At 44.5% G+C, this 22425-nt stretch overlaps 5 protein-coding genes across 7 annotated transcripts; 3 read left to right on the plus strand and 2 right to left on the minus strand.

The window, feature by feature from the left end:
• The first annotated feature begins 3651 nt into the window (after window positions 1-3651).
• LOC134031926 (ras-related C3 botulinum toxin substrate 1-like) lies at window positions 3652-7245 on the plus strand. Its single transcript, XM_062475685.1, has 6 exons — window positions 3652-4007; window positions 4916-4987; window positions 5270-5387; window positions 5802-5864; window positions 5992-6151; window positions 6454-7245. Exons 1-6 carry the CDS (start codon window positions 3973-3975, stop codon window positions 6582-6584), a joined length of 579 nt encoding a protein of 192 aa, XP_062331669.1. The 5' UTR covers window positions 3652-3972; the 3' UTR covers window positions 6585-7245.
• Window positions 7246-8233: 988 nt separating this feature from the next.
• crym (crystallin, mu) lies at window positions 8234-10419 on the minus strand. The gene is made up of 8 exons (XM_062475682.1): window positions 10192-10419; window positions 9958-10108; window positions 9786-9848; window positions 9431-9532; window positions 9109-9292; window positions 8839-8960; window positions 8577-8661; window positions 8234-8491 (listed from the first exon to the last, which is right to left on the minus strand). Exons 1-8 carry the CDS (start codon window positions 10362-10364, stop codon window positions 8421-8423), a joined length of 951 nt encoding a protein of 316 aa, XP_062331666.1. The 5' UTR covers window positions 10365-10419; the 3' UTR covers window positions 8234-8420.
• A 322-nt stretch (window positions 10420-10741) lies between these two features.
• Window positions 10742-12055, minus strand: snu13b (SNU13 homolog, small nuclear ribonucleoprotein b (U4/U6.U5)). Its single transcript, XM_062474699.1, has 3 exons — window positions 11800-12055; window positions 11544-11664; window positions 10742-11238 (listed from the first exon to the last, which is right to left on the minus strand). Exons 1-3 carry the CDS (start codon window positions 11800-11802, stop codon window positions 10976-10978), a joined length of 387 nt encoding a protein of 128 aa, XP_062330683.1. The 5' UTR covers window positions 11803-12055; the 3' UTR covers window positions 10742-10975.
• Window positions 12056-12293: 238 nt separating this feature from the next.
• On the plus strand, window positions 12294-17188 carry LOC134031168 (cytochrome b-c1 complex subunit 2, mitochondrial). Of its 2 annotated transcripts, none has more exons than XM_062474698.1 (14): window positions 12294-12411; window positions 13082-13159; window positions 13644-13793; window positions 13921-13985; window positions 14106-14162; window positions 14286-14410; window positions 14525-14622; window positions 14784-14841; window positions 15043-15138; window positions 15342-15541; window positions 15702-15782; window positions 15990-16066; window positions 16288-16441; window positions 16827-17188. In XM_062474698.1, exons 1-14 carry the CDS (start codon window positions 12379-12381, stop codon window positions 16908-16910), a joined length of 1356 nt encoding a protein of 451 aa, XP_062330682.1. In that variant the 5' UTR covers window positions 12294-12378; the 3' UTR covers window positions 16911-17188. The 2 variants fall into 2 exon arrangements, with proteins under 2 accessions (XP_062330682.1, XP_062330681.1); XM_062474697.1 differs by lacking the exon at window positions 13082-13159 and adding an exon at window positions 13194-13295 and having other exon boundaries at window positions 12300-12411.
• Window positions 17189-17457: 269 nt separating this feature from the next.
• LOC134031928 (uncharacterized protein C16orf52 homolog A-like) lies at window positions 17458-22325 on the plus strand. Of its 2 annotated transcripts, none has more exons than XM_062475689.1 (3): window positions 17458-18356; window positions 20610-20822; window positions 21463-22325. In XM_062475689.1, exons 1-3 carry the CDS (start codon window positions 18251-18253, stop codon window positions 21645-21647), a joined length of 504 nt encoding a protein of 167 aa, XP_062331673.1. In that variant the 5' UTR covers window positions 17458-18250; the 3' UTR covers window positions 21648-22325. The 2 variants fall into 2 exon arrangements, with proteins under 2 accessions (XP_062331673.1, XP_062331672.1); XM_062475688.1 differs by having other exon boundaries at window positions 17462-18365.
• Window positions 22326-22425: the final 100 nt, after the last annotated feature.

Genomic DNA, 22425 nt, shown 5'->3' on the forward strand with positions numbered 1-22425 from the left:
TCACAGTCCAAGGAGGAGACCAGAACAGCCCTCTTCATCAGGCACAATGGCATGCATATTCCTTCAAACAATAGGAAAAACGTAATGGCTTTCACTAAACATTCTTCCCATTGTTGCTAGATTACAGGAGACCATACAAGCTCGGGCTCTTGAGATGGTGAATCTGAATAATTTTGGCAAGCTGCGTATTCTCACACAAACTGATTTTAAGCTCCTAGGCCTAACCTATCTTACATTAGACAAGCCCTGCAGCTTTCTTTCATCAGAATCAATGGAGTTTTAACATTTGCACACTCATCATCCTTCCTCCCTCATCGACTCAGACCCATAAAGTAAGACATATTGATGCTCGGTTTCCAGTCGCAATCAGAGAAAACAAATGCACGGATGCCCTCCATGTTCCGCTGGAGGCTTTGGACCTCTGTTGGTAGCATATGTCTGTCAGATTAAGGCGTGGGCCAGGCCGCGGAGGAGGAGAGGGAGAAAGGGGGTGAGGGCTGACCGAGTTAACCGGGGCCGTGGCGTGCAGCTGTGCAGTCATATATGATCATCTTTATCTGCCATCACTCTCTCCCTCTGCGTTGGGGGTGCAAGCTCACTGCAGCAACACCTAACCCCCCTCCCCCAACCCTGATGGCAGGTCCAGTGAATGACGCCCTTTTCGAGCCTTTCCTCACACTTTGACTTGGCTTTGACTGGAAGCCTATGCTCTCTGTCGTTCCTCATAGGTCTCCTCTGATTGTCCGGACCTCATGTGTATTCTTTCCAATAGAAATGAAATGCAATATGGATTCCATTTAGTTCTGTCATCTGTTGGAGCTTTTGGGGCTCTTTGTGTATTGCATCTATAGTGTATGTATAAAGATGATACACAGTATATCTTCAGCATAGAGACAGATACACTCAATCATTTCTGTCAAACTGAAGTTTTCTGTGGCACATGTTACAGTACACTTGTGTGAACTGTTAAAACATTCACTGACCCATGAGACTATAATGAGGGTCATCATGCCAAGAGCCAACTGGCTGAGCTTCAGTCATCCATCTGAGAATGATTAAATAGAAGGATGCATATAACCAATGTTACACTTTACAATTTCTCTCTTTCTCTTTCTCTTTCTCTTTCTCCTACCTCCTCCCTACCCCCCACCCCCGGTCCTTCCAGGAACAGTTCCGGAATGTCCCCCTGAATGTTCCTCTCAGTGTTGCTGCATGCCCACGGTAGCAGAAACATCAGGTTAGATTGCTGTATCAACATGAATCATTGACAGAGATACAAACCCAGCAGTTTCCCGCAGTCAGCAGGCTTGTGGAGCGTTCTGACATATTACTGAAGAATGTTTCTTTCTGAGAATACAGTGAGTCAGTCAGAGACAGCACAGATGACAGCCTGTCTTGTTCCCCATCCCTGATCAGCCCCCCTGATTAGATCTGCACTTGAGTCTTCTCACTCAAATGTTTGTGTTTACTCACAACTAGAATGTTCCTGGATGTAGGACATGTGACAGCACACACCCTTTCATTGACTATCCTGGAGCCACCCTGCCCTGTATCAAACCAACACACATGATCATGTACAAACACACACACTCACACAGTTTCCTTCCTCACAGAGGGTGGCAGAGGGTGAGGTAGTCAGTACAGGGAAGAGAGGGAGTGAGGATGGGAGGGAGGGAGGGATGGATGGAAGGATGGAGGAAGGGAGAGTGAGCAAAAGATGGGAGTAGTAGAAATAAAAGATGAAGGAAATATTTCCTCCTTGGAACTATTGATGAAAACTGACAACCCAATGTAAAGCCTCACTTACTTTACTGGTAATATGTAGTCATGATGACGGTTTGCTGATAGTGTGATACTTTCATGTGAATATATTTGTGTCATGTATTAGACCCATATACATATAGCCAGGGGTCGGGTGTAAATTCCATGTATCCCAACAGTGGCCTTTTTACAAATTGATTTGACTTTAATCACTAAGGGATTAAACTAACGGAATGTAGACTTAAGTACACAAGTGACAATACATACCCGTCCATTGACTATCTTTGAGCTTCTTCACTCATTGACAAAACCTACAGTACACACAAGTACAAACACACACACAGGCCTTCCTTCCTTTCACAGAGAGTGGGAGAGGGCGAGGTGGTCAGCCAAGGGGAGGGAAGGAGAGGTGGTGGGGAGGAAAAAAGAGGAGATGGGGGACATCCTTCCTACTCTGTTCCCGAAATTCTGGTTTAAAAGGGAAACCTTTGACCCAGTGTAAAGTCTGTTTGGACAACTCCCACCTCCTTTGTACTGTGATGTATCACGTTTGCTGGTAAAGACCGGGCAGATTGGTGTTTGTTTAAACGGTTCTGTTTCTGTAACATAGACATAGCACCAAGTGTTTCTGTTTGTAGGTGCTGGAGTAAAATTCAATACCATTAACAAAAATGTATTTCACACAAGTCTTCCCACAATGTCCCATATTTAGCTTGTGACATCAGTCCACGTTCCAAAGTCAAAGTCAGAGGTACCAGGTCCATCTCACTGTAAACAATATAAGAGGATCCCTGGAGGAGGTCCCTGACAGTAGAATTTCTAATGTGAAGACAACATCTGTGAAGACAACACTGAGGATTCATTGTGCTACAGAGCTTCAAAGTGATGACACAGCTGCAACCCTATAACGAACAACTGGGATTTAGTCAGCAAGGACAGACTAAAACATTTGGAAAAAATGCAGTTCTTTATTAATAGATCTCTACCTAACGGCTTGCTCACCATCTATTGCATAGAATTTCACGGAAAATCCATTTGATGTCCCATCTGACCGGAGCTAAGTGAGCCCCATCATATCTAATGTATCATGTTTCTCTGTGGCTACATGGGTATACAATTGATCTGGAGATCAGCAGAGGAACAGCATGACAGCTCTGTTAGAGACTACTGAACGGGTTAGTAATGTAACTTTGCTTTACAGTACTTACTGTTGGGACCTTACAACCTGCACACCCTGGATTATACAAATTCTCACACATGTACACAGACAATCACACACGTTGACAAATCAGAGTTCACCCTAAAAAAGGAAAGGATTGCATATGCAGTATTTTCTCTGTACCAGGGATGCAGATCACAGTGCATCTCCTTTCCCATGTACTTCATGTGTGTGTATGACTGCTGTCCTAATGACTCTGTGGCCAGCATGTTTATCTTGCAGTAATCTCTCTCCTATGCTTTTAGCCCCTGCTAAATGTGGTTGTTTATCCTGTTAATGTGTCTTTCCACTGAAAATCCCTCAATAAAATAATCTTTCTTTAATGTAAAACATGAAATGTGTTTGTGTGTGTGTGAGGGGGGGTAGCTGTCTTTGGGCAGTAGGGGGAATGGAGTTATGAAGAGTTGCCATGAAGATGCTATTAATCAATAATAAACGTGTAAATGTTATATTGTGATAGATGAACGAAATGTAAAGGATTCCAAAATGTTATACAATACTATATTATACGCATCTTTTATAACTATTTTCCTACACCAGTAAACAAATGAGGAAATACTGCACCCTTGTGTTGATAAACTGAACTGTTGAGAATCCCAATTCCATCACTAGGTGGCGTTTCCCAACATTCCTTAAAATATCCACGGAAATGACTTGCATGTACTTGGAACCTACAGCTTCCGTTGTCTAAGGGCGTTTTTTTTCATCTTAGCACCAGAATTTTTTGGGGTGGTGGCTTCTTGTTTCACAAGTTTTAATTCCACCAAGGTAGAGTCCAGGAGAAAGACCCGACGGTTTATCCTTTAAACTTTATTTTAAAACTTTTGTTCCTTAGTCGAGACTTCAACACCGGCTTTCCCTGTGTTGCTCAAATAAGTTCACGCAACAAAAGAGTGGTTTGCCAGTGGTGGTGTGCGCTAACAAGCTAACCAGTCGAGAACGAGCTTACCCTACTTTAGCTAGCTAACTCGCTAGCTCCAGAGAGGTTTCCAATGCAGGCCATCAAGTGTGTGGTAGTAGGGGACGGGTAAGTTGAATTAATATTTTCTCAAGCATACCATTAATGACGTATGTGATTGTACATTTGACATATATGAGGTAGTTTATTGGTGGGATACATGACTTACACCCTGTCTCGGTAGTTAGCTTTGTTAGCATGGCTTGCCTGCTAATACTAGCTCAACTATTAACAACTTCAACTTGGGTGTGAGCGACATGCTGGCCGAATAGCGAGCGAATGAGTTCCGCATTGTTCATTTTTTTTGTGATTTTGATGGTCAAAAACTTTTATTTATTACTCGTTTTGTTTGTCAACTAATAATCACACCAGATTGGGTGCTCCTCCCACTTTAAACTGTCGGCTATTCCTTTCGTAATTTTAAATGAAGGTGTGTCATAATCACGGTCTATCCTTCCATCTTCCTCAAGTTATGCTATTGCACGCAGGATAGTTTTCCTATGCTTTGGAATATTTGTTTGATTTATTAGGACATTCCAACAGTGTGTACCAGGCTTTGCCATGACCAGCATTGCTGATCTGAGGCTGAATGTAAACAAACGGTGGTGAATGTTGTGTGCCATGGTCTGTTACTGGTACCACCACGGGCCTATTGAAGAGGGAACCCCAAGCATGGCTGACATGACAAAGCTCCCTTCAGTCAGTATCTAGAACAATGACAAGACAGGCCAGGGGATTGTTTCTTAAGTTAACCGTCCAGTGAATTAAAACCGTTCATGAACTGTATGTGTTGGTGATGGTGAGACTTCTTACACATCAGGATGTGTACATGGTAGTTTTAACTGTGCGATCATGACTAACAGTTACATCCAGCTCTTGTTTCAGTTATGAGTCTGATGAATTGAAAGTAAAACTATTTTCCCTCCCATCTCACCACTTCTTATACTCTTTTGCCTCTCTTTCTTCCTTCCTTCCAGGGCTGTGGGTAAAACATGCTTGCTCATCAGCTACACCACCAATGCATTCCCTGGAGAGTACATCCCCACAGTGTAAGTGTACACTCAACATCCTAAGATTGACATGACGAGGCAGTCAGCAGATAGATGGACGCCAACTGTTAGCTGACTGCGCTGAATCCTTTCCGAGATTAACGGAATGCAAACAGTGACCTCCTTAGTTTCTTCTCGATTCTGCAAGGATCCATAAATAATTTCAATAGATCAATATCTTCTGTCTCATTCCTATTTATACGTGTCTACATTTCCTGGTAATCTGTTGCTCACATCTCCTGATAAACCTGTTCTAACAAACCACTTATTTTCTCCTACCAGCTTTGACAACTATTCTGCCAATGTGATGGTGGATGGTAAACCAGTGAACCTGGGTCTCTGGGATACAGCAGGACAAGAAGACTACGACAGGCTCAGACCACTGTCTTACCCACAGACGGTATCTACACACACACACACATGCACTCGGCAGAACTAGGCACACACAACCTCACACAGACCATGAATCATGCACAGGCCAGGCTCTATAAGGGCTGGCAGTGTATGTGAGGGGGTTTATGACTGCCCTGTGTCTACACACATTCCCTCCACAATAGCTGGCGAAGGGCAGGGAGGAGGTGAAAGGCAGCTCTGTTTGAGTGGTCTTGGCAACCCTCAGCCTATGAGGAGAGAGGAACCGTTAGTCAGACCAACATTGTTCGCTTGATCAGTAAATAAACTAGTGATATGTGGTGACTGCTGGTTGTGGAGTGGGGAAAGGTATAGCATTTGTTATTGGGACCTGTTCAGAGAATTTCTTGTCGTCATTGGTACGCCCCTCAGTTATGATGAGCTGATGTTGTTCTCTCTCCAGGATGTCTTCCTGATCTGCTTTTCTCTCGTGAGCCCTGCCTCCTTTGAAAACGTCCGTGCTAAGGTGAGGCCATCGCCCCTGTTGTGGTTGGTTTCATGTCCCTTCTAAGTGAAACAGTTGAGGTCTTGTGATTGCCTTGCCTCCTCTGTACTGACCGGACTCTCCTCCCGTCTGCCTGGCCTCTGTCCAGTGGTACCCTGAGGTGCGTCACCACTGCCCCAACACGCCCATCATCCTGGTGGGCACCAAGCTGGACCTGAGGGACGACAAGGACACCATCGAGAAGCTGAAGGAGAAGAAGCTGTCCCCCATCACCTACCCCCAGGGCCTGGCCATGGCCAAAGAGATCGGTCAGTCTTGTCATCATAGCAACACTTACAGTCTGGTTTCTAGGGCAGGGCAACGTCATGGAAATGTCTTATGTGGTAGTCTATTGAAGTGGTTTAAACGGCGCTGTATGAATACAAATTGTTTTAGTCCAGAACCCTTAAACGCATCTTCTAAATAAATAAATGTAAACGTGGCCTTTTTCCCTATGAACTGTAAACATGTTTATCGTTGTTAATAAGGAAAACCTAAGAAGGTAAATATGGTTTATTTGTAATGTCTTTCTATCTCTATCTGCCCCTCTCCTCACCTCTTCTGCTCTTAGGCTCTGTGAAGTACCTGGAGTGCTCAGCCTTGACCCAGCGTGGCCTTAAAACGGTCTTTGATGAGGCCATCAGGGCGGTGCTCTGCCCCCCGCCCGTCAAGAAGTCCAAAAGGAAGTGCAAGATCCTCTAATGAGCCTTGGTACGGGAAGTGGGAGGAATGCTGCTGCAGTCTGAGCTCACCTTTTGGAAAGGAAGAGGGTGGGGTGTTTCCTGTAGTCCCATGTCAAGTCCCCCCTCCCCCCCTCCTCTAAGTTAGATCTGAGAGAGCTGGACACGGTTATCGTCATGGAGCGATCACTACAGTTCCCTTTAATTGGCTGGATGGGTCATCCATCTTGGTGTCTATCCACTGTTGTCAGATCCAGGCTAGTGTTTAGGGGGAAAGGGGTCAGTTGGAGACAGGAAGTAGAGGGAGGATTCTACAGAAGGATGTGTATTCCTATGTTATATTTCTCTGTCAAATTGTAATAATTACTACTTAGATATGATTGATTTGTATCCTGCGATCATAGAACTAACTCGACTATCGACTCAAGGAGGAGCGGGAAACATCAGTTTCCCTACACTAAGAAATTCCTGCTGCCTTCTAGTTTTACTCCCCCAAATCTTTTTTTCCCTTTTTTGAATTATTTTTCCAAGAAGATTTTTAATCAATTGCTCATCTGTTTCAGTCTCTTTCCACTCTTAATGAGCCCATATCGTTTGTTTACAGACTGTAGTTGAGGTGTTGCCAAATGGATAACTGTCATCTTTGTGTAGTTGCTCTATGTACATTAAATGTAATAATTATACTGTCTTTGTCCCTTTAGAGTTCTCTTCTGAATACCATATGACCATCTCAAAGTGACAGTTAAATGATTAACTTCTAAACTCTAAATGAAGTGATGTCGCCAAGTTCTGTAATCATTCTCTCAAGTAAATTCTGATCAAAAAACATTTCCTGGTACAATTGAAGTTGATCTATCACAGTAAACTATTTTTAAAACAAAACTGATTAAAAGTTGGTATCATATTTCGAGACGGTTTTAAAGGTTATCCACTGATTTATCCACTAATGATCTACAGCAGGCTGCAACCCCTCTCGCTCCATTTAAAGTAGACAGACAGTATTTCATGCACTAGGCAGGTCTACAGAAGTGCTTCTTAAGGGTGGGAGTAGATTCAGTCCAAATCAATATAGATCCCTCTGGTTATACAACGGTTTTCATGTTTTGTGACAGTTAATGTACATGCTGTATCATAATAATCCTACATAATGGAGTCATCAATCATGGATCATGTCTGTGGCGGCTAGCTTTTACAGCCCAAGGTACCTGTGTGGTGTACTCGGCGTTGTATTGCGTTCTCTACTCTCATTCCTTTAACCAGTAGACCTGGCCGGGCACAGCAACTTGTAGTCTCTTATGTTCCATTTCTAACAGAGTTCAAATATATTCTGATGTTGGCTTCTTTTTACTCTGAATAGTTATGCGATGGGATTACAGTGTGATGCTGAATATCACAATGTTATGTCAATATTGTCCTGTCTTGTCAGCACTGATTCACTAGATCTAAGAACAATGTTTGAACTCTCAGAACCTGTATATTGCCACCATGTCTTGTTATACTGTAGCGTCTTAAGTGCTGTAGGAACCATAATCATTAGATCGGTGACTTGCTACTGTACCGGTGATTATTCTCCCAAGCACACCAGCTGTCATGAACTGTGATCAAAATGTGCAGGACTTTTAATCTTCACCCTTGAGAAACAGCAGCATTTAGCAATGTTGTAGGCATAAAGAAAACACAAATTTTCATTTTATTTCAATAGTAAATTATAATCTGTTGTGTTATTTGTTTGTTTTTTAAGCATATAAATTCACAGAACTGCATTGGTGGTTTGTTTTCCCCACCCTATTTGAATATATAATTACGTTTATCAGTAAATGTCAGTATCGGGGCATCCACCTCTTCCTGCCTGGCTATGCTACAGCTTCCTCTGCTGTTCCCATTGGTCAAACACCAGCTTGGCAGACACAGCATCCTGTACCCCCATCCCTAGGTGAGAGAAAGACTGTGTTAGTAGACCCTGGGAGGGACAGGATGAGAGGGTTACAGGGGATGGCAGGGTGATGACACCTACCTAGGGATTTAAACACGGTGGTCTTCTTTCTGTGGGCAGGTTTGTTTCCATTAAGAACTTCTCCCAGCTCTGCAAACACTTCAGCCTGGAGATATAAGACAGCCCCCGTCAGGTTGTTGCTGTTCTTATCCCGAGTAATACCACTGCAGTTACTGTAGTGTAATAGCATGGTAACACATGGATAGGAAATAACACTCCCTCAGTATGACAGAAAGAAGTACTGGCAGACACTCAAACACACGGTAAGAGAGGAGGGACTGACCCCTGACAGGATGATGTCCCCAGACTCTGCCGTCGCTCCCTCTCTGCTGTCCACATAAACCACTGCTTCCCTCATCAAATCATCGTCCAGCTCTCGCCAGTCTGGTCTGCAGGCTCCCACCGCTGACACACACACACATCTCAAACAGCCGGCACACAGAGCTAACACATTCATACCACAGAGTTCCTACTGGACTCCTATTACACACATAAAAAAATGCACATCGTTTACAGTAAGAAAGACCAAACCCCTACGACTGCCTTCCCTCACCTGCCACGTGTGCCCCTGGTTTGACCCACTTCCCGAGGAGGACCGGTTCAGTGGCACGGGTCACGGTGACTATGACGTCTGCCCCTCTCACAGCCTCCTCCACAGAGTCACACACTGACACAGCACCATCCACGGAGCTGGCAAACTTTGCTGCCGTCTCTCTCCTCGGGCTCCACACACGCACCTGACACGGTCATGGTAAACACACCAAATTATAACAACTTCTAGTGATATACTTACTGTATAGTACAGTCATTTACTTTTTATGTACTTCTACCTTCATTTTTTCCCTTTATTAGGTGTGTTCTTTAAACCTCATTACCTCCCTGAAGGAGAAGGTTTCAGTGAAGACTTGGTAGTGGCTGACAGCCTGGTGACCTGCTCCCAGAATGGCCAGCACCTCAGACTGCCCTGGCATCAGCAGCTGGACAACAGAACACATTCCATGAGATTAAAACCACAATTCCAAATACCCGTAAGTTCCAATACCTACACTAAGGTACAGTAGGCTATTTCATTGCTAAATGAATGAAATGAAAAAGTAGACTAGGCTACAACATTTACAATTTGAATTCATTTGAAAAAAGCCCCATGGCTATAAAATCAAAACATGTGTTTGTATACGTTTTGGAAGTGATGATAAAATGAGTCAGGAGTGGGAAGGTGTAGCCTACTACCTTGGCAGATATAGCAGATACCGCTGCTGTCCTTTTGGCAGTAATCACATCTCCATTTATAACCTAGACATGAAAACCACACTTTACTGATTCTCCCGAAACGTATTTCTGGTGCAATAATCACTTACGACATCTGATCTCGGAAATCAGGCATTTTAGTATGTACACTCACAGCTTTCAAATGACCATACTCGGGATCAAACACTAGTACAGTAGCTTGGGTAGAGGGCAAAGTTGAACCGCTTTCTCTTTTGTAGAAACACACCATTTTAGTGCATAAGACGTCTTCATGTACCATGTATGCTGGCATTAGACCCAAAAATCTGTCAAAAATAATTCGTTACTGACCAGTTAAATTCTGATTTACATAAGGACGTTACCATTAGTGGAAACTGCTTTAGCCTACCCATTGTATTTCTGTAGCGGGATCACGGTGCGTACGGGCTGAATTAACTCATCGCTGTTCCGTTTAGAGAACTTCCCCATCGCCACTTCCAGACGGGGAATAAGGTCTTTGTATAGCAACAGACTCTCCACCTCATCCTGCTTTATGACAGCTGGCGAGTCGGTCATGTCCATCCACGTCCAACCACCACGGAGGCGAGGTTGTTTGAAGCGAGGTCCAAAAGTTCTGAAACTCACGTGGTCTCCGTTACGCAAGAGGCCATCACCAATGAGTCACACGCTCAACAACTCAACAATTAAAAGGATAATAAAAGGTACAGTACAGTTTATTTCTTAATTGGAATTTAAGTTTTTACCAAAACGTAAAAAGTTGTTCGGCCGGGATTTCTAAATTTGCGAAAATCTCCGGGATAATGCTTAAATTACGTTATGATGTGTATCGATCTTGTCAAATAGCCTACTTCGTTGTGTGTGGCACACATTTGCATTGCTTTAACCATGTTAAACTTGTCATACTATTGCAATGTCACAGAAAACACCAGACATTCATAAAAAATAACCATAACCATGTTTTATTATCACAAAACATAAGTTTACACGATTTAAGCCAAAAATCGGCTACTTTCTGCTTCCCTAAATAAAAAACAGATAAATGTACAGATCAATGCCTCTGTCAAAGACAATTCGATACCTTATCAAAAAACAAGACCAGGACTAACTTAATTCCCTGATAAGTGTCCCTCTCAGGGACCATGAACACCAGAGAATTATAATGTATAATACAATCACACCAACAGTCTCTCTATTGCAGTCTGAATAGACTGAATCTGCGGCTTCAGTTGAGAGCCCTCCTTGATGGTGACCGAGGTGGCGATGACGGGTCGAGAGACGCCGCAGGCACGGCCCAGAGCCTGCTTGGAGCGCACAAACACATAGGGCACGTTCTTGTCCTCGCAGAGCAGCGGCAGGTGGAGGATGATCTCCAGAGGCTCAGCATCTGCAGCCATCACGATGAACTCACTGATCCCTCGGTTCAGGGTCTTGGTGGCTGAGGGTCAAGAGAGAGAAAGTGTGAGTAAGGTGTAGCAGCCATTAACTCCCATTTAAGCCCATGACTTTTGGTCTTACAAATAGTCTCAATATGGTTGTCACTGCACTGTATTCGTTTTGAAGGTGCAGACTGGTTTCACATCCAATGTAGTTGTATTGTAGGCTACAGGGGACTGGCTGTAACAGATCTACCCATGGGGGGGAGATTTTACATATACATATCTTTACAAGTGGATGGATATTACATAGGCTCACCCCATGCCAATATTGTAACTATGGTTCCTACTAGTATCAGGCACTCACCTTCATTGGCCCCTTTTCTTAGCTGTTTGTAGTTGGAGGCTTGCTGCACGAGGTCCAAGATGGTCTTAGACAGCGTTGCATCGGCCAGGGGGTAGGCTTTAGGGTTCACTTCAGCGTCAGTCTGAGAGAACAAATGGCTATATGTTAACATAATTAACACCACCACCAAAAACATGCTAACTAACTTAAAGCTGCTTCGCTAGGTAGTTAACCGTAAGAATATAGACATGGTTCCGTCAATGAACTCAAAACTCACCATGATGGCTTCCGTTGATGTTTTCAATGAGGTCTAAGCTCTCGATTTATTATTGCTGGTCCTCTCGGCGAATGCTTCACGGAGGATTGTTGACCTTCTTTTGATTTTTAGTAAACTCGTATTAATTCGGAATTTACAGAACACAATGTTATCAGACCTATGAGGCTCGGTGAAATTCCAATTTTGCGTTTTCTGTTCGTCGGCTTCAACACGTGTTTCAGTGCGCAGCAACTCTACACATGCGCAAAAAGAACCCCTTTTACCGGGACAGGAAATGCTTGGAACGGAGATTCTCTCCTTCACGTATCTTACCTTTAATTCGGTAATTTATTTAAAGTACCCTACCTTATCGACAATATAAAATATCCAGAAAAATAAGTGGGATATTTGCCCATTTTTTGTGGATTGTGGATTTGGAAATCCAAATTTCTTTCCGCTACACTCCAGGACAGTAGGGGACGTGGTTTGGTTTGGTTTAAAAATCCATCGAGGAAGAATCTGACGCGCTTGGAACTCTGGGTAGGGCATTCACGAGTCAGCCATATTGTTTCATTGCCCTGGTAGAAGTACAGAGGGGATATGAAGGGGATTCGGGGAATAAGTCAACTATCGGTAAGAACTCACCCGACAACCTCGCTGGTCTGAATATATATGTGCCAATAAACGCTCTCGACATTTGTGATGTGATTTCTTATCTTGGTGAACCCAACTCGAGAAACTGTCTGAAGATGTTTACGTCCTCCGATCAGTCAGTTATGTCAGACGGGTATACAGCAGTAGCTAGCAAGCCACCTAAGCTATATCCTTATGGTTTTCCAGCACTGGCAGCACTTAATCTGTCAATCTATAAATTGTGCGACCACACTGACCACACTTCGTGACACACATCGTGTATGTGTATGTGTTCCTGCGGGTGTACGCGACGGGCTCACAGCCAGTACGCCCGGTTTAGTTTCACGTCACTTTAAGAGTTGATCTTCAGTTCATTCAACAAGGTTTACAAAACCACCTACTTATCACAATACTATGTTATTTTATTACATGTAGTAGCAATTCACTCTAAAGAGGGATGTATTCATAGCTGAACACTGTCTGGTCATGTAAGGTCTCTAGGAAACCCAACAGTCTTTTATTGATTATTTGTTGATCAAGCAGACTCAGTCTCCTCATCAACGTTTTCCTCTCGCTCTGATTCTCTTATCTCATGGCCCTCCACCTGATCCCCTTTAGTCGAGACCCACGTGCATGTGATGATATCGCCTGTGTGTTTTCTGATTTGCAGAGGCTTTACACAGCCCAGGCTGCCCGTAAGGTGGATGTGGCGGCGGAGAGCGTTAAGTTTCATCCACAAGATGTGCAGGTCAGTGGGTGTTGACTTGTCTTTCTCTCCACAGAAACGCTGCTATGCCGCCTCAAGAACAGACCTGCCCTTGAGTGAGCCCCTGGCAGGCCTCAAGGTCTCCCCTGGGGTGGCTCACTCTTACCACGATGTCCATGTATGTGGAGGAGGGTGCTGGGGAGCTGGCCTGTGCATGGTTGGATGGGGAGGTTAAGGGCTAAGTCGGGATGTAGTGGATAAGGTTTGTCTAGGCCTGGGTGGGATTGGTAAGTCAGGGGAGGGATGGTAAGACTGGGGTGTTTGGGGGAGTGATGTTGTGAACCTGTAATTCTACAACACACACATCTCTGCTACAATTCAATGACTTAATTGACTTGTCCCAGAATTGGTTCAGGCCTCTGTCATAAAGCTTATGAATTTATAACCATGCACTGTTATGTGTGTACTGCTCTGTGTGATGAGTGCGTCAGCGGTTACAGGTCACTGATCTACCTGTCTACTCCAGGTGACCAAACTGCCCAGCGGACTGGTCATCGCCTCACTGGAGAACTACTCCCCGGCCTCCAAGATTGGAGTCTTCATCAAGGCTGGCTGTCGCTATGAGAGCCCCGGCAACCAGGGCGTCACCCACCTTCTCCGCCTTGCCGCCAATCTGGTGGGTGACTGAGTGACATGAGTGAACTTCCTGAGGTCCTCCTAGGTTGAACTTCCAAAGATCCCAAAGCATGCAGGTGGCCCAACTTATCTGATCTAATGAATCCATCTCTGCTTGTGTTTTCCAGACCACCAAAGGAGCCTCTGCCTTCAAAATCTGTCAAGGTGTGGAGGCAGTGGGAGGCAGCTTGAGGTCAGTCAGCCAGTAACAAGACTCCGTACAGACAAGCACATGATATGCTCTTCTTTTGAATTCAAGACATTTAAAAAAGAAATGCAGAGTCACTAATGTGTGGTGATTTCTTGTCTGCAGCGTGACTTCAAGCAGAGAGAACATGGTCTACTCCGTCGACTGCTTGAGAGACCACATGTGAGCATTGGAAGGGTTTTTGGTTTTGGTTTCTTCATACCCCTCTCGTCCTTCATGACTAGACATCATCCACATCATCTTCTCCTCTTTCTCTTTGGTTCCTTCTCTCCCTCCACCTGGTAGTGACACAGTGATGGAGTACCTGATCAACGTGACCACAGCGCCAGAGTTCCGGCCGTGGGAGGTGTCTGACCTGACCTCCAGGGTGAAGATGGACAAGGCCCTTGCCTCACAAAGCCCTCAGATAGGTTTGCTACGTCCCCCTTTCTCTCTCTCGCCTCAGTCCTGGTGGACATATTCCGATATGTTTGATCTGGACTGAAGAGGTGAGCTGGAACTAAATCTGTGTCTGGTCTCCCCAGGGCTGATTGAGGATCTACATGCAGCAGCTTTCAAGAACGCCCTGTCCAACTCCCTCTACTGCCCAGATTACATGGTGGGAAACATCAACTCTGACCATGTAAGAGCACGCTGATGATGTATGACTGAACAGATAACGCTGCGAGTGGTGTTACATCCAGATGATCATGTACTATGATATATACATGCTGCTTGACCAGCTTTGGGAGTGTGTCTATTGTTCAGTGTGTCTGTGTTGTAACCATATTCATCTCTCTTCAGCTGCACCACTATGTTGAAAACAACTTCACAAGTTCCAGAATGGCTCTGGTTGGACTAGGTAAGTCTGTACTACCCACCTAGACATAGTACCATGTTGAACAACAGAATATTTATATATTGTGTGACAGTGACAATGGATAGAGAATAATCTATTCTCACTGTAGACTCACTAATAGATTCTCACCAATACACCGATAGTGTATGACAGTGACTGCCGATGATGATGTACTGATCTTGTTTTCCTGTCCTGTGTACCCAGGTGTGGACCACACTGTGCTGACTCAGGTTGGGGAGCAGTTTCTGAACATCCGGAGTGGTATGGGGACAGTTGGGACCAAGGTTCAGTACAGAGGAGGTGATTCAGCGCACACAAACACACACACACACACACACACACTGCTTAATCCCAAGACACGATTTAGGAACAGAATTGACCAGTAGGAATTATCGATTGGCCGTAAGGCAAAGAAAGAGCTACAATATATTGCTTCCTCTCTTCAACACCAAACACGTACTTTCTCTCACTTGATCTTGTCCTCCATTTCTCCCTTGCTCCAGGCGAAACACGTAACCAGAACTCCAACAGTCTGGTCCACTCAGCCGTGGTGATTGAGGGGGCTCATATTGGCTCAGAAGAGGCCTGGGCCTACAGTGTGCTGCAGCACGTTCTGGGGGCGGGGCCTTACATCAAGAGGGGCTCCAACACCACTAACAAACTCATCCAAGGCATCTCCAAGACAACCAGCGAGCCATTTGATGTGAGTGCCAGGCAGTTTACTGTCACAGACACTTGGGACGGTGTTCAGCTTGGTCTCTTGCTTGAAAAAAAAAAAATATATATAAGAATTATAACTTCCAAATTTAATAAAAGGCTACTTTGGGATATAAAATACCAAATTGAACTATGTTTCTATTTAGGCTTCTGCTTTCAACGTCAGCTACTCTGACTCTGGTCTGTTTGGAGTGTACACCATCTCCCAGGCTGCCTCTGCCACTGACGTGAGTATCAACACCAGCCATCAGAGGGTCAAGTATACAATGGCTGAATCGATCAAAACTCAAGAGGGACACGTCAATACATTTTTGTCTGAATCCCAGACCATAGGAAATGTGGCATACTATTTTCACGTTACCATTTAACGTTTAACATACCGAGGTTGTTGTTGATTCACAATTTGATTTACTTTTCCCTGTCCCCTTCCCCAGGTGATCCAGGCTGCCGTTGGCCAGGTAAAGGCTGTTGCTGATGGTGATCTTGACGCCGCTGCCCTGACCAGAGCCAAGTAAGCTAGTCGACTGACTACACACGTGTCAGCACCAAGCACCCCTTTTCAATATAACCTGCAAATGGATTTAGTGGCACTGGTATTATGTGGCTTTTTGGTAAAGGTTTCCATTTGATGATCTGTGAATGTTATGGATCAAGTTAATCCTGTCCATCTGAAGCTGTAATGATACATGATTGATGATGGACTGTCCCTCTGGCCGTTACCCTAATGGAAAGGACTCAGCTGAAGGCTCAGTACCTGATGTCCCTGGAAAGCTCTGACTCTGTGCTGGAGGCCATGGGCAACCAGGCCCTGATTGCGGGGTCCTACCTCTCACCTGAGGCCGTCGTCCAGAAGATCGACACTGTTGCCACTGCTGACGTCGTCAACGTAAGTGACAGAGAGAATGTTGCCACATAAGTGTGCTGGTGAGAAGCACAGGAGGAATGCAGAATAGTAATCATCACTGCGCTGTGATTCCTAACCCACAAATCCCACTGGGCTCACACTGAAGGTAGCGGTAACACATACACGTGAACATTTTGGTCAGCTACATCACCTAAAAGCAGCTCTAGACGGGTGGAATGTACTGGAGAGTGAGTTTAACCTCTGCAACTATGTGATGCTTCTGTTTGGGATGGTCTTGAGTATTGTTGGTTAGTGTGGCCAAAAAGTTTGGAATTAGTTTAACTAGCTTTATTTGTCATGTGCTTGTCTGAAAGAAAGTATTACTGTTTAGCTTTCATACTAAACTGAAGACAATTGTGTTTTCCAGGCTGCACAGAAGTTTGTTTCCGGCACAAAATCCATGGCTTCCACTGGTAACCTTGTAAAAACACCCTTCATAGATGAGATCTAACCTTTCTGTCACCCTGTATCCTACCTGGGATTTAAAACGGTAAAGCTATGACCATCTGTCCATTTTACAAACACCCAAAAAGAAATATGGTCATTGGTACTACCATAATTACGATGTTCTAGAAAATAATGTTTTCATCCCACCAGTTGATATTTATACTTGTTCTCACTCTTAAGTAGATCATTCATCCTTCATCAAAGTAAAATAAAGGTCCACGACCATGTGTCCTCTTGAACTGTATAGCTGATGTAAATTCATTAATAAACTGTCTACCATAATATTTGTGGTTTGCTTTGTGTCTTTGTGTTACTGTGTGTGTTTATTGAGGACGTTCTTCAAGCAAATTAGTTGATAATACTTTTATAAACATGCAATAGTGGGATTTAGTAATAGGAAATGTAATGAAAAACACGAAACACACCTATGATGAAAGGGGATTTATTCCCACAATGGCATGAATTCACATATACAGTCTTTGGACAACAACAGCGCCACCCTCTTAAAGTATTATCTCGCGAGAGCTGACGTTAGCACACATTCAACGTGGTTAGGTAGCCGACTGATAGTCAGTAGATTGCTTCAATGTTGCCACGAAAGGATACAGTCGCTGGCGGACATTTAAAGACGGAAAATAACGGGTTTTTCTGTTAACGCGGGGACATGACTTGGTCTGGACGGATTGTGGTTTTCGATATATTCTTCGCGTGTTTTTAATATTTTGGGGGTTTAATGTGAGATGTAGCTGTTCTTCATGGAGAAGAGAGGGGGATACAAAGCCAGGAGACAGAGGCTATTTGTGCACAAGCCTATTTTCGATTAACAAATAACGGATAATAACGGTGAAATACTGGAAGAATTTTCGGATGTTTCTTTTTACTCGTAATGCATGTGTCTTTGGGTTACCAATTGGTCTCCAGGATGCGGCACAATGCAGTGGAAATATGTGAAACAGCAGGAGTTCCCTGTTAAATGTCCAAGCCTTGAGGGCAGTCAGTAGCCTAATAGCCTACGCACCTCTGGCTTGGAAGAAAGTGCAAGCTAAACCAATACATCCCCGGTGATCGGTAGGATATTAAAAAACTAAGAACTTTTTACGTTACAGAGCACAACGCACTGAACGTTATGGTAAACGGGTTTGGTGCGTTAAGATGACAGCCTTACAGTCTCTCAAACGATGACGACTATATAGTCACCGGGCAAGACCCAATCGTGCTACATTGAGCATTTGAACTTAATGCTTCAGTGTGTTGTTTATCTTCTCTACCTTGAGGGACGACGTATAGGCTCTCAAAGCAAATCGGCGACCATCATTGGAGCTACCAGATAATCAACACCAGGCTATGGATAAATTGACCATCATATCAGGATGCCTGTTCCTCGCAGCAGACATTTTTGCCATCGCCAGCATCGCCAACCCAGACTGGATCAATACAGGGGAATCAGCTGGTAAGTCAGGTGAGGATCTTTCTCTTAACCTTTGGTACTTATAGTATAAGAACATCCATATGTACAATACTACGTATTCGGCATCATAGTTGTATACCAATATATGTATGTTTAGCCTTCTGTAAAATCATGTCCCTTCCAGACACCGCCTCCATCACCACTGCTGCATGTTGTGTGACAAGTGACAGCGTCTGTGTGTGTAGCCTATATGAGAGAGCGAATCACAAGATGAAGCTATAAGGCACTTTTTATCCTGTGTAGGCTATTTACAACCGCATCACATTACCATTCTAACCGTGGCAAGCCATTACAATCCCAGCCACAGAATATCACCGAGCAACACCCAACTAGACCGGATTAACAGGACCTCGTCCTCGGCCCTGACCGCCTTCCAGCAGCTCATGACTCTCATCAAAGCTGGAGGTCCATGCTTCGTTCATACTCTAATCTCATTTCCCATCGGATGGCTCTCAACCTCCATACCAGTTAGCCTGAGGAAGTCATTATCAGAGCTAGTTTAAAGCTTTGAGGCTCTGTTTAATTGGCCTGATACTTATTACCTGAGAGGTGGTACTGTTTGTAAATGGAGGTGTTTTGCTATTTCTAATTACGTCTGTTGGGAACGGAAACTGTTTCCATTAACTATGAAATATTATGAAAACTCAAGGTGGCCTTGACAAGGAACACAGTTATTGAGTTTTCAAGTTTTTAAAAACATGTAACTGTCCACACTATTCAGCTAATTCACAATAGTTTTCCTCGAACAGTTCCCCAGTGAGAAAAAATATCTTTATAAAAACACCTAATAAGAGTTGATGCTGTTAAAGAGTAATGTAATCAGTCTTATGACCATAGTCTTATTTGAAACTAGTCATAGTCTGTGTGTGTTTGTGAGGCAGTGTATGGTTGTTGGGTATGTAAGTGTAGGTTGTATACTGTGCGTGTGTGTGTGTGTGTGTGTGTGTATGATGGCATGCCTCCTGGTCATTATGCAGGTATTCTGTTGTGAAGTTTGAAACAGCAGGGGACTGACTGGGGTTTGGGAAGTGTTCACTAACTACAGACATGACACACTTTTGCAACACGCACACTCACAACAATATGACCAGTTACACACCTGGAACAGCTGCTGAACAGCCCTGAGAAGATTGTCCTCCAAACAGTGCCAGAGAACATAAAGTACGACTTGGAGTTAGTGTATCTGTAGCAATGGGCCTTGTGAAGAGCTCACTTATGAAGAGCTCACACACTCCAAATAATGATTGTGCTTCTCTGCTGATTTCTGCTCCTGTCTTCAGTCTCCTTTCTGCTTCAGCCACACAAACAGCTGGGTAAGGGATCCCACTCCACCTTACCGTGGATACGAGGAGGTGTGTGTGTGTGTGTGTGTGTGTAGGAGGGGAAGGGGTAGGAGGATTTAATTTCTCGTCTCTCTCATCTTGTGTAGCTGGAAGGGGCTGAGCTGAAGCATTCCTTACATGATCTCGGTGTTGATGCTTTTATTGTTGAGTGTGTGTGTGTGTGTATGTCCACCTAGCTGACATAATTGGACCCACTAGGCACTAGGGGTAGGAAGACGAGACTCTCTTTGGCAGCTAGTCACTGTGTGAAAAAGGTCTCTCTCCCCTTCATCTTTTCCCTCCCTTTCTCTTCTCTATTTCCTCTGTTCCCCTCTTAGCCCCCCTTCAACTGTACTGCTCGGGTCTGGGTGATCCAGCCTCATGCGTCACTGATTGGTTCCCCAGGGAGCCCTGTCATTGGGTGATGGTCCAAGATTCTGACTATTTGGGTCTGTTTCCATAGCATGCAGCCAACACTTGGCTCTGAGAGGTCACAAGGGAAGGCAGGCGGAACCTGGTGTCATCCGGGAGGTCATTATGTCTTTGCTGCTTGATAACATGTAACGTAGGCCAGTATTCGCTGTGTGGCCCGGGGAACTATGTAACACATCCAGTCATGGTGGCAAAACTGTATATTAGTCAACAGTGACACATCATTTACTTGGCCTTAAAACTGATGAGACTGTAATGAAACACATTGATGTTATGTAATGGAACACGAAGGCTTTTGTTTATTATGAAGGACTCTTGGTGCACACGAATTAGCAATGATAAGTTAACCTGCAGTGGTAAGTGAGCCCGGATAAGACTAGATGCAACCAGACAAGTCTCCACTTACACTTTGGACTGTGTGAGAGGAGCAGAGGGAGTTTAGTGTTGAAGTGATTTAACCTTGAGTGTCCCCCTTCTCCAGGTGCGTTGACAGTGGGCCTGGTCCGACAGTGCCAGACCATCCATGGGCGCACGCGGATCTGCATCCCCCCGACCTTGCCTCCGGAGTGGGTCACCACCCTCTTCTTCATCATCCTCGGCATCATCTCCCTCACCCTCACTTGCGCCCTGCTGGTGGCGTCACACTGGCACCGCCAGGCCACACGATATGCCCGCTGGATCGCATTCACTGGCAGTAGGTAGCACCTCAGTTACACATAGATGCCGATTATAATGGAAAGACATGAACCGGTTGGAACATTTGTGTATCTTACATGGGGGGGGGGGGGGAGAGATGGCACAGGTCAGACTTACCTTGAGATACTGTCAGATCACTAATGGACATTAGTGGATTCCATCCAGGTCCAGATTGGCACCACTGGGGGGTTTCATTTCTGTGAAAGCTTTTGTGTGGTTCCTATGGCTGCTGTTTCCTGAGTGTGTCCTTCAGAACCTCCACCCTCCTACAGAGAGGAGTGCTTCTATAAATACCAGTGAGGAAAGCTGGCCGCTCTTAACCGTGATCAACCCAGAGCGAAACAGAAAGCTATTCAGCAGTCCTGAGATGTGCTTCAGGGTGTAATAATAGAGCTAAAATTACCTTGCTGTGATTCTCTAGAACACATTGTGACTGAGTGAACACATTTATTGCACACTGTCATCGGGTTTAGCTCTGAACAAGGGGTACAGGCTATAGTATTTATTTTTGTACCTCTATTCTGGGTTGGCCATTCTTAGTGGCATGTAGCCCTCTTTTAAAACGAGACCACTCGTGTTGTTTTCAGTTGCGAGCTAACTATATCTTTTCTCTTTCTCTTTTTGTCTCTCCTCCAAAGTGGTGCTGTTCTGTATGGCAGCACTGATATTCCCGATAGGGTTTTACATCAACGAGGTGGGAGGCCAGCCCTACAAGCTGCCCAACAACACTGTAGTGGGCTCCTCCTACGTCCTGTTTGTCCTCTCCATCTTCTTCACCATAGTGGGACTGCTGTTCGCGGGGAAGGTCTGCCTGCCTGGCTGACATGGAACACACTTTTGTATGACTGAAAAGATGCCAGTCAAGGACATTGTGCCTGACGGAACTTTGAAAACCTCCTCCAGGCCTGCATTTTGCAGATCTGGGGGAAAAACTCATCAGTTTGTGACGGTCCCAGGGGAGGGGGAAAGGATGAGGCCACCCACACACAGAAACAGGAAGTGGGTCTGTGACATCACCTCCACTAGCCTCTAGTCTTCTAGAGGTTGGTGAAATCATCTATTCTCATTCCTACTACACACTTAGGTAGGTGAAGACTGGAGCTATGGGATGTGATGCAGCTGTGGATGTCTCTCTGTTGAAAGGATTGCAGTCATACATTGTGTGTAGAGTGGAGCTGGTCTCAAGATGAGTGGGGAGCTGTTTAAAGCGAAGATCAGAACAACTGACTGGAGACCAAAGGATATAAGATCATCTGAAGTATGCTATTCTCCCTTCTTGAGCTTTTAGTCTTTATTATGGTCAGCGCACTGCATTAAGAAATGTGTTACTCTCAGTCCGGTTATGTTTGTGTTTTTGTTGAACATAGTTATTGTTTGTTGTTGTTATACACAGTTATTGTTTGTTTTCCCTCCTGTACATATTAACGGACAGAACAGCTGTGTTTCAGGAAGCACTGTGATATTCATGGGAAACATCTCATTAAAACTACTCACAAAATGACTAATTATTTCACTTATGTTGAGTGGTGAATGACTTGAATGAATGTTTGATACCTGTATGAAATGGGACTGCTATGATTAAGGGAGTCCACATAGAGCGG

Source organism: Osmerus eperlanus, chromosome 12 (assembly GCF_963692335.1).
Source record: "Osmerus eperlanus chromosome 12, fOsmEpe2.1, whole genome shotgun sequence".
Lineage (NCBI taxonomy): Eukaryota > Metazoa > Chordata > Actinopteri > Osmeriformes > Osmeridae > Osmerus > Osmerus eperlanus.

Excerpts from the sequence above, each read along its gene's own strand:
- LOC134031926 (XM_062475685.1), top strand. The coding sequence starts at position 3,973 with ATGCAGGCCATCAAGTGTGTGGTAGTAGGGGACGG. Across the intron at positions 4,008-4,915 it reads TGTGTGGTAGTAGGGGACGG|GGCTGTGGGTAAAACATGCT; the intron begins GTAAGTTGAATT and ends CCTTCCTTCCAG. Across the intron at positions 4,988-5,269 it reads GGAGAGTACATCCCCACAGT|CTTTGACAACTATTCTGCCA; the intron begins GTAAGTGTACAC and ends TTCTCCTACCAG.
- crym (XM_062475682.1), bottom strand. The coding sequence starts at position 10,364 with ATGGACATGACCGACTCGCCAGCTGTCATAAAGCAGGATGAGGTGGAG. Across the intron at positions 10,109-10,191 it reads CCGCTACAGAAATACAATGG|ATTTTTGGGTCTAATGCCAG; the intron begins GTAGGCTAAAGC and ends TATTTTTGACAG. Across the intron at positions 8,492-8,576 it reads CACCGTGTTTAAATCCCTAG|GGATGGGGGTACAGGATGCT; the intron begins GTAGGTGTCATC and ends TCTCTCACCTAG.
- snu13b (XM_062474699.1), bottom strand. Across the intron at positions 11,239-11,543 it reads AAGAAAAGGGGCCAATGAAG|CCACCAAGACCCTGAACCGA; the intron begins GTGAGTGCCTGA and ends CTTGACCCTCAG.
- LOC134031168 (XM_062474697.1), top strand. The coding sequence starts at position 12,379 with ATGAAGGGGATTCGGGGAATAAGTCAACTATCG. Across the intron at positions 14,411-14,524 it reads CTCACAAAGCCCTCAGATAG|GGCTGATTGAGGATCTACAT; the intron begins GTTTGCTACGTC and ends TGGTCTCCCCAG. Across the intron at positions 16,067-16,287 it reads GCTGCCCTGACCAGAGCCAA|GACTCAGCTGAAGGCTCAGT; the intron begins GTAAGCTAGTCG and ends CCTAATGGAAAG.
- LOC134031928 (XM_062475688.1), top strand. The coding sequence starts at position 18,251 with ATGGATAAATTGACCATCATATCAGGATGCCTGTTCCTCGCAGCAGAC. Across the intron at positions 18,366-20,609 it reads GGAATCAGCTGGTAAGTCAG|GTGCGTTGACAGTGGGCCTG; the intron begins GTGAGGATCTTT and ends CCCCTTCTCCAG. Across the intron at positions 20,823-21,462 it reads CTGGATCGCATTCACTGGCA|TGGTGCTGTTCTGTATGGCA; the intron begins GTAGGTAGCACC and ends TCTCCTCCAAAG.